Source organism: Dendropsophus ebraccatus, chromosome 2 (assembly GCF_027789765.1).
Source record: "Dendropsophus ebraccatus isolate aDenEbr1 chromosome 2, aDenEbr1.pat, whole genome shotgun sequence".
Lineage (NCBI taxonomy): Eukaryota > Metazoa > Chordata > Amphibia > Anura > Hylidae > Dendropsophus > Dendropsophus ebraccatus.
The window spans coordinates 96411037-96425490 of NC_091455.1; the positions used below are offsets into that span (position 1 = coordinate 96411037).

The window sequence follows — 14454 nt, forward strand, 5'->3', positions numbered from 1 at the left end:
ATAAATGATCCCCTATAAATAAGATACACATGTTAAGTATCACTGTGTCCATAATGGCCCAGTTTAATAACTAGTTACAATAATTATACCGCCAGATTAACGCCATAAAAAAAATAAACATAAAACTAACCAAAATGACAATTTCTTATTAATCCCGCCCCCTAAGAAAAATATAGAAAAAAAGTCACATGTACCCAAAAGGTGTACCGCTAAAAATGTCAGCTTATGCCGCAGAAAAAAAGCCCTCACATAACTCCATTGGCGAAAATTTTTTAATATTACTGCTCTTACAATATGCAAGACACAAACAGTATTTATAGTATACATGCCATAAACTATAACAAAAGCTACAGTATATAAAATGGATGTCGCTGTAATCGTACCGATCTGAATGTGACGTATTGTAATGGGCATACAAAAAATTATGAAAAACAGCTGCTAAATTGTGCTTTTTATTTGTTCCCCCTCATAAAAAATTAAATAAATATTGATCAGGGTGTCACATGTCCCCCAGAATGGTACTGATGGAAATGTCAACTTGTCTTACACAAATATTTTGGCACTGCAAGGCCTCTGTGACATGGTATAATGGCTAAAAGAAACCCTGAAATAAAGAAAGACCCCAAAATTCACCAGGTCTCTGTCATGTCTGAGGCCTGTGCTTGAGTCAGGTGAGGCACTGCGGCCACGTATGGGAGATTTCTAGAAACACTGGAATAAAGGGAATCAAAAGTGAGTGGTATTTCTCAGTGAGTATTTGTTGTGTTAGGAAAAAATGAATTAGGGTTCAAACCCACTTGGCGGGTCTGCAGCGAGTCTCCTTGCTGCGTTTTTGCAGTGAGACTCGCTGCAGATCCCAGCCCTATACTTTCATTAGCAGAGGAACTCGCAGCAGGGATGTACATCCCTGCTGCGATTTTGTCTGTAGCCCTCCCCATTAACCCCCTAGCCGCAGGACATTATACATTACCGGGTCCCCGTTCCTGCTTGCTTCGGGGCTCCCGGTGTCTTCACGGCCCGCCCGGTCAATCAGTGCACTGGGGCGGGGCAGCGCACTGATTGGCCGGGCGGAACGTGGTGGGAGCCGCCGAAGCAAGCAGGAATGGGGACCTGGTAATGTATATCCTGCCCGCCCCCCCTGCAGCCCTGATCGCCCCCGGCCGCATGATCGCCCCCCGCAACCCCCGGCCATACGATAGCCCCCCGCAGCCCCCAGCCGCATGATCGCAGCCCCCGGCCGCATGATCGCCCCCCCCCCCCCCCCCCCGCAGCCCCCGGCCGCACGATCGCCCCCCGCAGCCCCCGGCCGCATGATCGCCCCCGCACCCCCCGGCCGCACGATCGCCCCCCGCAGCCCCCGGCCGCACGGGCTGCGGGGGGCAGTCGTGCGGCCGGGGGCTGCGGGGGGCGATCGTGCGGCCGGGGGCTGCGGGGGGCCATCGTGCGGCCGGGGGCTATCGTACAGCCGGGGGGTGCGGGGGGCAATCATGCGGCCGTGAAGACACCGGGAGCCCCGAAGCAAGCAGGAACGGGGACCCGGTAATGTATAATGTCCGGCGGCTAGGGGGTTAATGGGGAGGGCTGCAGACAAAATCACAGTAGGGATGTACATCCCTGCTGAGAGTTTCTCTACTAATGAAAGTATTAGCAGAAACGCAGCAAGGAGACTCGCTGCAGACCCGCCAAGTGGGTTTGTAGCCTTAAAATGTAATATCTGCCAAGATAATGAAAATTTTAAATTTCCCCTCCAACTTGCTTAAATTTCTGTAAAACACCTAAAGGGTTAATAAATTTATGAAATGTTACTTTATAGGCCATGTTCCAACGCTGCATAAACAACGGACGTTCTGCGTGAACAGTCATTTAACACTTTCTATGGCAGGAATTGATGATTAATATTATGTTCATTAATTCCAGCCGTTGAAAGTATTAAAAAACATATATTCATGTGGAACAGCCGTTGTTTGTACAGTGTGTGACCATAGCCTGAATTTGAATATTTTTTAAGTGCTCCTGCAGTAAAGACAAGGAATTCAAAGACAATATCCATGCCAAGCATGATGGTCAACTGTGAAGGATTAAAAGTAGGTAAGAGGCTGGTGTGATCCTCAGAATTAAATTTTGAATTTGACGACAGATAATTTAATTCTAATTTGAAATGCATTTTTCAAAGTTAAGTTTGACAGTTTTATTATTTCAATTTTAACAGAGGAAACACTGCTACTCGGGAGTTGATAACATTAAAGCCCCTATAAGAAGTGGCACAGACACTCCAGTAATTCAATGCATTGGTTAATGGTAGACATTTCAGTATACATAAAATAAACTATCCAAAACTGAGAAAAGTTTGTGGTCACTGGCCAAATTAGATACACTCTGGTTCCCATTATTCAGGAAAGACTCTTTTTTTTTTTTTTTTTTTTTTTTTACTAGCTAACACTATTTAAGTGGGCTCTAACATTTTTCCATTATCAAAGTTGTATTATTTTCCTGGGCCATATATTTATTTGTATTAGACATGACAAGAATATGTAAGGGCCCCTATCAGTTGTTTTCCATTAGCCTAGTTGTGTTACTATCATGCAGCATAGACCTTTTTGCCAATACACTTAAAAAACAGTTTGTTACTGGCCTCCAACTATTAACAATAAGCCCAATTGTTCAATTCAAGGAAGAACCCCATTTTCTTTATACAGAGAACCAAATTTTGTTAGTGGTGTCTGACTTTAAAAAATAAGCAGAATTGTGGTTCATTTTAAAGAAAAACCCTGTGCTTTTTTGAATACAGAGAACCCAATTATGTAACTGGCCTTCCACTGTAAACAATGGGGGACATTTATCAAACATGGTGTAAAGTGAAATGTTCCACTGACATTCTGACAGCCACCAATCCCTCAGCACATTTGACCCAACTGTTGTGTGCTTAAAAGGGCAGTTATTAAAGTTTTTTGGCCTACCTAGCTCTCCCTGCCTGCAACGTGAACCTCTTCCTTCACTAACCAGAAGCAGAAGCGCAGTGGGACGCATGATTGGCATTATTATACACTAGGGTCACATGTCCTGCCTGATCCTGGTGTATAACTTGGTATGGCTGGGATTTAAAGGGGTTATCCAGTGCTAAAAAAACATGGCCACTTTCCCCCTACTGTTGACTCCAGATTGGGTGGGGTTTTTAAACTGAGTTCCATTGAAGTAAATAAAGCTTAATTGCAAACTGCACCTGAACTGGAGACAACAATAGGGGGAATAGTGGCCATGTTTTTGTAGCGCTCGATAACCCCTTTAAAGGGGTTATCATATATATATAACCCCTTTAAAGGGGTTATATATAAGCTTGCTGAGTTGATGGCTTAGGCCTAGTTTACACATATCCGGCGATCTGGCGGCGTTTCCATCCGGTGCAGCAGAGAAGCACCGGAGGGAAACACATCTCTGAACTGATCCCATTGTTTTCAATGGGACAGTTCGGATGATCCGTTGTACAACTAACGGCCGGAACAGACCGTACGTCAGAACGCAGCATGCAGCTATACGGTACCGCATCCACTAAAGTCTATGGAGCCTCGGAGGCATGTGCAGACGCATGCATTATGCAACCTCCGGCTTTTGCCTCCGGCGCTCCGTAAAGAGGTCCCTGTCTCGGTCCCCCCCCATGACCCTGGCTCTGCAACAGAGTGCCCCCTGGCTGCCCCAGCTCCTTTGTACAGGTGCAGCACTATAGGAAAGGGGTGGGGAACCTTGCCTCTCCAGCTGTTGTAAAAATACAACTCTCATTATGTCTGGGATATCCAGGCATGACGGGAGTTGTAGTTTTGCAACAGCTGGAGAGCCAAGGTTCCCTACTAGGGATGGTCCGAACCTGCCGAGGTTCAGGTTCGTATGAACCCGAACGCTCGGCAGCAGATTCCTGCTGTCTGCCCGCTCTGTGGAGCGGGCGGATACAGCGGGAGGAATGCCTGGAAAACTGGGATACAGCCTATGGCTATGGCTGTATCCCAGTTTTCTAGGCGGTCCTCCTGCTGGATCCGAACTCTGTTCGGACCATTCCTATTCCCTACCCCTGCTATAGGGGATATCCCCAAGTCCTGCTGCCCAGGGTAGAGGGCTCTGTTGTGCTGCCTCCCCCCTACATCGATGGCCCCCTGTAATGCCGTATAGGAAAAAACTTATGACAACTGATTAAATAAATGTATGGCAACTGATAGAACTGATATAAACTCATAGTTTAAAAAAAAAAAAAAAAAAAAATCAGTTGTGACATCAGTTGTGGTCATTTTTTTTTTTTTACAAAAACCGGAAACGGATGCAACAAACTATATTTCAGAACAGTAATCAGATACACAAACAGACATGCTACTTTTGTGTATTTGGAAGCTCCGCTCACGTGATGCTTGACAAAGTGGAGTTCCTCCACGAAACGTCGCAGAATCCGGCGTCTGCTCCCGCGACGCAGATCATCTCCATGGGGACGACAGAGCTCTGATTGAGCCTTAAAGGACTTTTTCGTCTCTCACACAGCATCTGAACTTGATGAGCACGAGTGTTGGGTGATATACCATATGTGCATTGTTATCCTGAAACAATTTTGGATAAAGAAATTGAAAAGAATCTTATGGTGTGTTTTTTCTATTTTTCGGATTGCTATTAGAGGTTCACAATCCCTCTAGACTACACACCAGTGTGAGAGACCCATGTGCAGCGTATCTCTGTGTACATTGGACTTTTGTGTATTTATTTGCATGCTCGAACTTGAACTCAACTGTTCGAGTACGCTCATCCCTAGTCAATACCAATTCTATATTTTTTTACTTTAGTTTTTTACACTTATCTTTTTACATTCTGTACTGCAGTGTAGTATTGCTGCAAGTAATACACTGACAGTTGTATCCTGTTACATCCCAGTCTGTGGCTAGATGTCACATGCTTCCATACATAGCAGACCTGATCAAAACCCAATAAATATCCATTAATGATTACAGCTGTCTATACGCATAAGATATGCTGCTCTGTCGGAGATGTTTCACAGGACAAACCTCCTTCCTTATGCGAATAAGAAAGGAGATGTGTCCTTCAAAACATGTCACGGCAAAGCCAAAAGGGTACATCTTCCTTAGGCTATGTTCACACAACGTCAAAAATAGAGAAAAGGCGGCAAGATTTTGATATTTAAAAAAAAGCCCGTTTTTGCCGCAATTTAACTGATTGCAATGGCAAAGCATTGAAGTCAATGGAAAGACGGACGCCTATTGTGCACAATGTATTGAATAACGAAAGTTTTTCCCGCAGACGTAAAAAAAATGAACATGATCATTATTTTCGGACGTCTTTTGCAAACAGTGGCCGTTTTTATTAGTTGTTTACACGCAGTTTTTCTTTTGTCACCGTTCTTTCTCCATTTTTACTATTAAATTCAATGGACTTTTAAATTAGGAAACACTCAAAGTCCAATCAGTAACCCCAAACTAGAATAATGTACAAGGGGAGGCCAAGCTGCTAAATGACGTCCGTTATTTTATACTTAAAATGACGGACGTAATTTTAAATGGAGCTGAAAAACGTTGTGTTAACATAGCCATAAAGTGTACCTGTTGTAATAATTTTCAAGATCTAAATCAAAAGTAGAATTAATATAAAGCAAGTTTGCAATACATTCATTTTTTATCTTTTTTTTTTTTTTGTTATATGATTCTCTCATATATGATTGTTATATGATTCTCTCACTTTTTCTCTCATAGTCAGAAAACAGGAAGTCCTGTGTATCTCAGCCCTTTTGAGCGCTCACAGAGAGAAGACAGTCATGTGATTGTCGGACACATTAAGCCATGACTCTCTGTACTGGCCGGAAATCCTGTGTTAAAGGGGTACTCCAGCGAAAAGCTTTTTCCCACTAATTGAAACACATTACAAAGTTATATAACTTTGTAATATACTTCAATCACCTATCTTCCCCTCTTCCCTATCTTTTTCCCCTCAATCCCCCACCAGGGAGTGAAGTAAACTCAATCTTATCTAATAACTGTTGACCCCAGGCTTTTATGTGGCAGCCATTTTGTGACAATGACATCATCAAGAGGGAGGCGCATCTAAGCCCTGTTAAGCCAACCTCGCTTTGTCAGATGACTCGGTTTGCTCAGCTCTGATTGGCTGAACAAGCTGTAAGCCATCTAACAGTTCTGCAGAGTCTGTTAGACATCACAGGAGACAACGTGCATCATGGGAAAGCCCAAACCAGGAAGTGAAGAAAAAATGAAGACACCAACCGGAGGTTCAGAGACCTGCAAACAGTGGGAAATCCAAACAGAGCCAGACTCAGAAGGAATAGTAAGTGGGAAAACTATGTTTGATTGATTGATTGATATTTTTGTTTTTATCAGTGCCGGAGTATTCCTTTAAGTCTGTTTTTTTCAACAAGCACAAGTGAAAAAGTCTGCCTTTAGGAGACTGGACCTGGATTTCTGGTAGGTTCAGCTTTGTTTTATAGCATGATAACAACAAAAAATAATGAATGTATATTGCAGACTTGTTTTATATCACATCTACTGTTGTTTTAGATTTTAAAAGTTATAAAGACAGGTACACTTTAAGCCTATATTGTACACTGTACTGATAGATGAATAAAAAATGTTGGTACATATAAAGAATCGAATTGCCTCTTTTATTAAAAATATGGAAGGAGCTAATAAACATCCTAATGCACAAACAGCCTTATGTGAATGGAATCCATGTTAGGTTTCTACATTTTGTGTATTAAGTCACATTTTGTTATGAAGCAATCTTTTCTTACTCTGCTTATAGTGGCAATGCGACCCATTATTGGCACAAGAACCCAAAAGCATAAAACCAGCAACTTCTGAATGTCAGGGGGTTCTTAATCTATTTCCTAAAGTACAGTATATAATCATCATACAAATCTCTACTCTTCACAATACAAATGAAATCCTAAACCACATGCAAAATAAGAGTCCCCAAATATATGTTTTCTTCTGACAGTAAGATGTTTTGACAAGCCTTTTTCTAGTGTTCTGCATGCATTATTAAAACTGTTAATATTGAGTTGATTTTTCTGACATACCTACATAGTGTTCTAGGGCATGTTTAATCAGTTATTATATTTAAAAATCCTACATAAATCTGCTTAATGTAATAAGAGGAAAGAAAATTGTAATCAGCAACGCAAGCTAATAAATTGCAAGATTTCCTCAAAGTCTACCGTGGTTTATTAAGGATTAGCTATACTTTCTTTGCTTTCTATACTTCTTTATTTTTTTTTTTAGCATTATTCAGAATATTCTTCTGTAAAAAAACACTTGAACTTACAAAGTACAAACCATACGGTATGTCACTGCCAGTCATTTCAGATCCATCACATGTGACCTGTTTTCATGTTCATACTCATTTAGACTAATTGCTCCTCAAATAACACTTAATTAATAAAAACAGATTAAGGCCGTTTTCACACAGTCATACGAAGGCAACATTTTAGCATCCCCCTGTTTCTTACCAAACTTAGATTACCACAACGTTACAGTATGTGGTTATCCTGTTTCAGTACAATAGGAGGTCTTGGCATCATTGTAAAACTGACCTTAGCATGATTTCAGATGACCATAGCACAGCCATATGTTACTGATTATACTACTGCACTATTGGATCTATTAAATCAAATATAAATGATCACATATTAGATTAGACAAACCCGATCATGCTTGAGGTTTGCTCATCTCTAGCTATGATATGATCTGATAGATGACAATAATCAATTGCTGTCCTATACCAAGGACCAGAAAGAACCAAAATTTAGCATAAACAAGCTGTTGCTATGCTCTCAAGGCTACTAATCCATACAATGTGTGTATTACATGACAACTGAGAAAGTAACTGCCTAATGCAACAAATACATTAGTACAATTAAACAGAATATATCCAGATAAACGATACAAAAACATTGGATTATTGCAACACCCCTGCAGTTATTCCTAATTTTTTATCCTGTATAAATAGCAGGATATTGTTAATGTTTTGTATCCTAATAGTGGATAATAAGCTGCTTGTGCTTGTCAGCGCTGTGGACTGTCTGGGCCATGCAGAGCCTGTTCACTGTTGTATGGCCTCAACGAACTACTACTCCCAACACTTCCTCTGCCTAACCAACACCTTGATCAGAATTGCTTAGATGGTGGGCAATAAGTTGAGGAAACCATTCTGCTTTGCTCACACCAGAGATGGGACCGCTTAGGCTATGTTTCCGCTAAGAGAACATATCGGGGAAACACAGCTATATTGTTAAATAAAGATTATGGGGGAGATTTATCAAAGGGTGTAAAATTTAGACTGGTGCAAACTGCCCACAGCAACCAATCACAGCTACTCTTTCACCAGAGCTGGAAGCTGAGCTGTGATTGGTTGCTGCGAGCAGTTTGCACCAGTCTAAATTTTACACCCTTTGATAAATTTCCCCCCCATGTTCTTCATTAGAGGCCATCTATTTAAGCATACGGCTGTGTTCCCCTGATATAATCCCGAAGTGGGAACATAGCCTGTATCAGTAAAATAATAGTAAACTGTGACAGTAAGATAGGTATTATTCTTCTCTTTATTTTGATTCTAATAATGTTCTACATTAATGTCTGTGGAAAAACAGCCATAAGTGTACACATTGTAGAAAGAATATTTGCACAGACAGACATATTATGAGACTGTAACATAGCACATTATTGGATAAGAAAAATTATCATATTTTATCCTTATTCTACAGAGGTATTTTACTTTTATTTTACTGTGTGTGTGTGAACGGCCGTTGTTGTAAGTGTCAAACAATGGCCATTGTTGCAGTGAAACTTACATTGATTTTACAATGCACATGTCAATTATTTCCATTGTGTGAACAACGACCGTTGTTTGCATTGATTTCAAAGCAACACATTTTTTGACAAGGACGGCTGTTGTTTTAATCTGGAACAATGGCCGTTCTTATCATAAAAAAATGTTGTGTGCTGAAATTGTTAGTCTCAGTCATATTTTTTTACATGACAAAAACTTGGCATTTTTATCAGGAATATGATAACAAAAAAAATACTGAATGAGGGCTGTATATGTCTGGCAAGTTTATGATCTTTATTCATGCAAAATTTGGGTCCAAACAGCTCAGGTGCTTGGGTGTCTATAGTGAACAGGCTGTTAGGCCCCATTCACACTACGGAATTGACGTGGACATTCTGTGCGGAAACCCCCTGCGCGGACTCTGCACAGAATCCTGCCTTTAATCTATTTGATTGGAAGGGCTCGCACGCCTCCGCTCTCCACACCTCTCTGCACCTCTCCACACCACTCTGCTTAAAGAATTGACACAGTTTGCCTATATTTACACAACAGTTTTTCAGCTCTGTTTAAAATTACCTCCGTCATTCTGAGTCTAAAATGACAGACGACATCTAGCTGTTTGGCCACCCATCAGTGCAATGACGGCTGTTAGTATATTATTCTAGTTTAGGTGGACTAATTGTTCTTTGGGTGTGTCTTTAATTGAAAAGTCCCTTGAATTTAATAGTAAAAACAGTGAAAGGATATGTTTACACAACGTCAAAAATAGAGAAAAGGCGTCCGATTTTGATATTTAAACAAACGTCCGTTATTGCCGCAATTTAACTGACTGTAATGGTAATGCATTGAAGTCAATGGGAAGACGGACGTTCAATGCACACAATTCATTGAATAATGAACGTTTTTGGCGCGGACGTCAAAATAATGAACACAATCATTATTTTCGGACGTCTTTTACAAACAGCAGATGTTTTTTGTTAGTAGTTTACACACAGTTTTTCTTTTGTCACCGTTCTTTCTCCGTTTTTACTATTAAATTAAATGGACTTTCCAATTAAGCCGCATCCAAAGTCCAATTAGTAATCCCAAACTAAAATAATGTGCAAACATCAGTCATTGCACTAATGGGAGGCAGGCTGCTAAATGACGTCCACTATTTAAAACTCAAAATAGCGGATTTTATTTTAAACGAAGCTGGCAAACAGATGTGTGAACATAGCCAAAGGATGGTGAAAAGAAGAAGAACTTTGTGTGAACAACAAAAAAATAACGTCCGGAAATGACCGGAAATTATTGACATTATTGTTATTTTGACTTCCGCGCAGACGACGTCCGTTATTTTATACATTGTGTGCATTGGCTGCCCATCATCCCATTGACTTTAATGCATTGTAATAAAGTCACTCAAATAATGAACATCTTTTTAAATATAAAAAGCGGACGCCTTTTCTCTTTTTTTGATGTTGTGTCAACATAGCCGTTCTGTGATTTTAACCCAGTCCTGGTTTTGGTTGAAAAAAGACTGATCAAAAGACTGATGGAAATACTATGTGTGAACATAGCCTAGCCATTGGATTTTAATATATGAACTGAACTGTCATCTTTCATGTGCTTTTTTTTTCTAGGCCAGCTTATGGTGCTATTTTCTTTATTATTTTTATGCTTTGACAGGAGTTCCTCGTAATAAAATTGTTCCATACATGGATAAGCATTCCAGTGCCCTCACATCGAAAGAAGACTTTGATTTAAACAAAAAGGTAACAATAACACATTATACATCACACTGTGCACAACAATCTCTTTCATACACTACAACAAAAATTTCTAACATGCATTTCCTGGCAGTTGGTATTTTGGGCTTCAAAGGTAGTTTTGATGTGCTTGACAAGTCAAAGCAACTGACATTTTGTGAGATCAGCAATACTGCTAAACCTTTTATTGCTCTGAACACGCCTTTTCTGTAGATGCTGAACACTTCAGCTAAATTAATCAAAGTCCATACCTTTCTGACAGGCTTTGAAGTGGTAATTGGATAATTATTTTCTTTGCTGATTTTGCTCTGCTGTTACAGTTTAGAGGCTATACATATAACCTCAACCTGTTCTGATAACAAACTTAAAGAATGTGGAAAATCAATGACCTTAGTTACCACCAATTTTCCATTTATTTAGAACAGGGTGGAAGTAGAAGAGTTAAAAATTCAGTAATTTATCAAAATAGAGTTACACTAACTGAAATATGTTCTCCTCTTTACACTTTTTATCAGGTTATTTCTATTATCTTCTGAATGTTTCTGCATGGCCATTCTCATATTTTTGTGAAAAACATATATATATATATATATATATATATATATATATATATATATATATATATATATTATTTTAGATATTTCTAGATACTTTATAATGTTGTTTGTAGGTCTTTCTAGACTTCTCCCTTTTAATACATTTTCTGAATGTTTTTTTCTTCTTTTTTTCTTAGATTCTTCTTTATATTATTTATATATTTATGCATATATCTTTAGATAGACATCATGCATGTTCTAAATATCTCTTACTCTTTTTACACTTTCTGAATATTTGTTAACCCTTTGTAGTACAAATCTGTATTGCAGTGTATTATGTGTACGAATAGGAGATGGCTCAGTCTAGTCCCCAGGTGAGACAAACTAAAATTTGAATAAAGTAAAATAAAAATACCCCCCCCCTCCTCATTATTAATGTTTTTTTAGCATATTAGCTATATTTACTTATTACTTATTTACATATACATATTTGTTATACTGTTGCATCCAAACAATCTGGTCAATAAAACGCCTGATTTAACCCGCACCATAAGCATTCTAATAAAAAGGAATGAAAACGCTTGCCTAAATTAACACTTTTTGTTAATCTCTGTACCAATAAAATGAAAAACCATCAACTCATGCAAATAAAAACCCTTCTACAAGTCTATATATATATATATATATATATATATATATATATAATAGTAATGATAATAACGATTTCAAGGTAATTTTTTTTTTCTAATAACAATCAGCGTTTAGACGGAACAATATATCGTACGGAAAAATCGTTTTATGATAGTTTTGCGATCGCTTGAGCCTATCTTGCACATAGGTTAAATCGGTGAACGACTGTTTACACGGAACAATTTTTTTGCGAACGACCAACGACGATTTGAGAACATGTTCAAAGATCAAAATGAATGATTTCTTGCTCGTCGCTTGATCGTTCGCTGCGTTTACACTTACGGTTATCGTTCGAATTCAATCGTTATTGAGCAAATTCGCACGATAATCGTTCCGTGTAAATGCAGCATAAAAGGGCCCTTTATGGAAGTTTATCGCTAGATCAAGTTTATCAGCTTACATGGGCAGCCCTATGTACAATGTGAGAGATTCAAGGCAGATAATCCATTAAAAGGAAACAGACTATAAATAGAGAACAGGTCATAAAGTAAAGACTGAGTTTCACCTCTTTTCAAATCCATTCCTGGCTTTGGCTAAAAAAATCTGTTAGATAAATCTCTCTGTGTAAACGCACCTTTAGATAGCAGCCCCAAATTGGATGACAATCCCTACACTAACTACATGCACAGGAGGGGGTAATGAGTAATCACTAGTCCAGGTCAAGCACAGAAAGTCAGGTCAAAGCCAGTCAAAGCAGAAAAGCCAAGAGCAATGCTATTATGTTATAGTCAAAACCAGGATGTAACATCAATGCAAATCAGAATCCTAAGGAGCCAAAGGAGTAAAGGTACAAGACTGCAAGAGAGCCTTGATCACTGTCGAAGTAGCAATCCATGTGTTTTAATCAGGAGCAGGGAGGGGGCATGAAACACTGGCTCAGATTGGCCCAGTATGCTTGTCCTCTCTATGCCATGTACACCTGAAACATATGCTTCTGTACACTTTTAAATGGATTAAATCACATATTAAAATTGTAATTGATTATCTGCACTGGATCTCATCTTTGAAATTATGTTTGTCTCTGTATAAAATAATGTATAGGTACTGTATGGACCAAAGACAGGCTGTGGTAGCCATATTATGAGTCTGTCATATGACAAGTACTTAGTTCCAAATCCCTAGGATAGTGTTGTTGGACCATGGGAATGAGATGAGTATATATTGAAGTCTAAAGGAGAAAAAATACCACAGAGAACAACAAATACAGGTGCAGTTGCATAGAAGCTTACCCAGCTTTTTTATTATTTTTATTAAAATTTGTGCCTGAGGCAGATCCAAGTACTCACTTAAGCAACAGGACACCTCCACAGCTGCTCAGATCATTCAATAACAGTAAGAAAAATATCACAGGGCTTGTATGGGAGCTATTTATTGGCTAGGTGAATGTATACTTTAGGGTGCACCTTCCTAAGTTTCCTTAACAAGAACATGAAATTAAATTTTACTGCTTGGTCAATAAAATACTTTTTTTTGGACTAAATTATTTAGGCTTACAGATTTTATTTTGGTTAACATGAAATAGCAGATTTTGTTTTGCACATTATATTTAGAAAGGAAGGTGCATGTCACTTTCAAGGGCATTTAATCATTGATCTGCCAAACTACACTAAGGATTTTTATTTGAACATTTAGAGCTTCTTTTTTTTCTTGAACTTTCCTCTACAAAAAAAGAATCACCAATTGTACAGGTTTCTTTGAGCTACTGTATGTCTGAAGTATTTGTTTGGTTAGAAAAAACTTGTATAAAGATTGTCAAGAGAAAAAGACCACCTGGTCAATCTAGTCTGCCCTTGTATTATTTCCTTTCTTATTATCTTCGGATAGATAAGGCTAGGATAGGCTGTATCCAAGTTTGCTGGCAGCCCTAGGGCAGTAACCAACTTTTCCAGTCACCAAGAGTCAAACGCTGAGTGTTTGGGTTTGGTAGAACTTCACTTACCACTACTTTAAACATAGGTTTCAATTATGTCCCCCTTTTCCCTTTATTCCTCCAGACTATACAGATTAAGTTCCTTAAAGGGGTTGGCCACTTTATAGTAAAATAGGTCAGTACAAAGTATTAGTAAGTTTACTCACTGTATTTACTGACAGCAGCTCCCTGTGTACCTCATAGAGCTAAAATCAGACTCCCCTTCTCCAGGCTGGGCTGCCTGGGCTGTTTTGTTTCAGTCCATAAAATGGCCGACATGGAGGAGCATGTGACCATGCCCTGTCCACTGTGTTCTCCATAGACATATACAGGCTCAGTGGTGGACACTGGGGGGCGGGGCATGGTCACATGCTCCTCCATGTCGGCCATCTGGGGACCACGATTTCACATAGGGTCTGCTGCATCATCATCATAGGCTGGGACAAAGTTACCCTCTCCTAACCTCTCTTTTTCCAGTGGCATGCGGTGCAATCCCTTACTTTTGTCATAGACTTCCCAACTCACACTGGGTCACTCTATGCCTACAACCTAATTAGGGAGGTGGAGTGAGCCCACAGATATGCCACCTACTCTGCCTGGCTGCCTTCTCCTTCCAATGGCCTTGAGATGAGCACTCAATTATAGAAGTCTGGCCTAATATGACATGTAACCAGATCAATTTCTTCCGATATGAGTGGAAAATCCCTGCAAAACAACTCAGGACACTGAGGACCCTTCAGATGATTGC

At 39.5% G+C, this 14454-nt stretch overlaps 1 protein-coding gene across 1 annotated transcript in view; it reads left to right on the forward strand.

Annotated features, from left to right (window-relative positions):
- The first annotated feature begins 6213 nt into the window (after positions 1-6213).
- LOC138784154 (uncharacterized) overlaps positions 6214-14454 on the forward strand; it is an 84713-nt gene continuing 76472 nt past the window's right edge. The window contains exons 1-4 of the mRNA XM_069959667.1: positions 6214-6321; positions 6796-6856; positions 7275-7334; positions 10492-10577. Of these exons, the coding sequence (XP_069815768.1) occupies positions 6214-6321; positions 6796-6856; positions 7275-7334; positions 10492-10577 (315 nt within the window). The remainder of the gene's footprint in view (positions 6322-6795; positions 6857-7274; positions 7335-10491; positions 10578-14454) is intronic.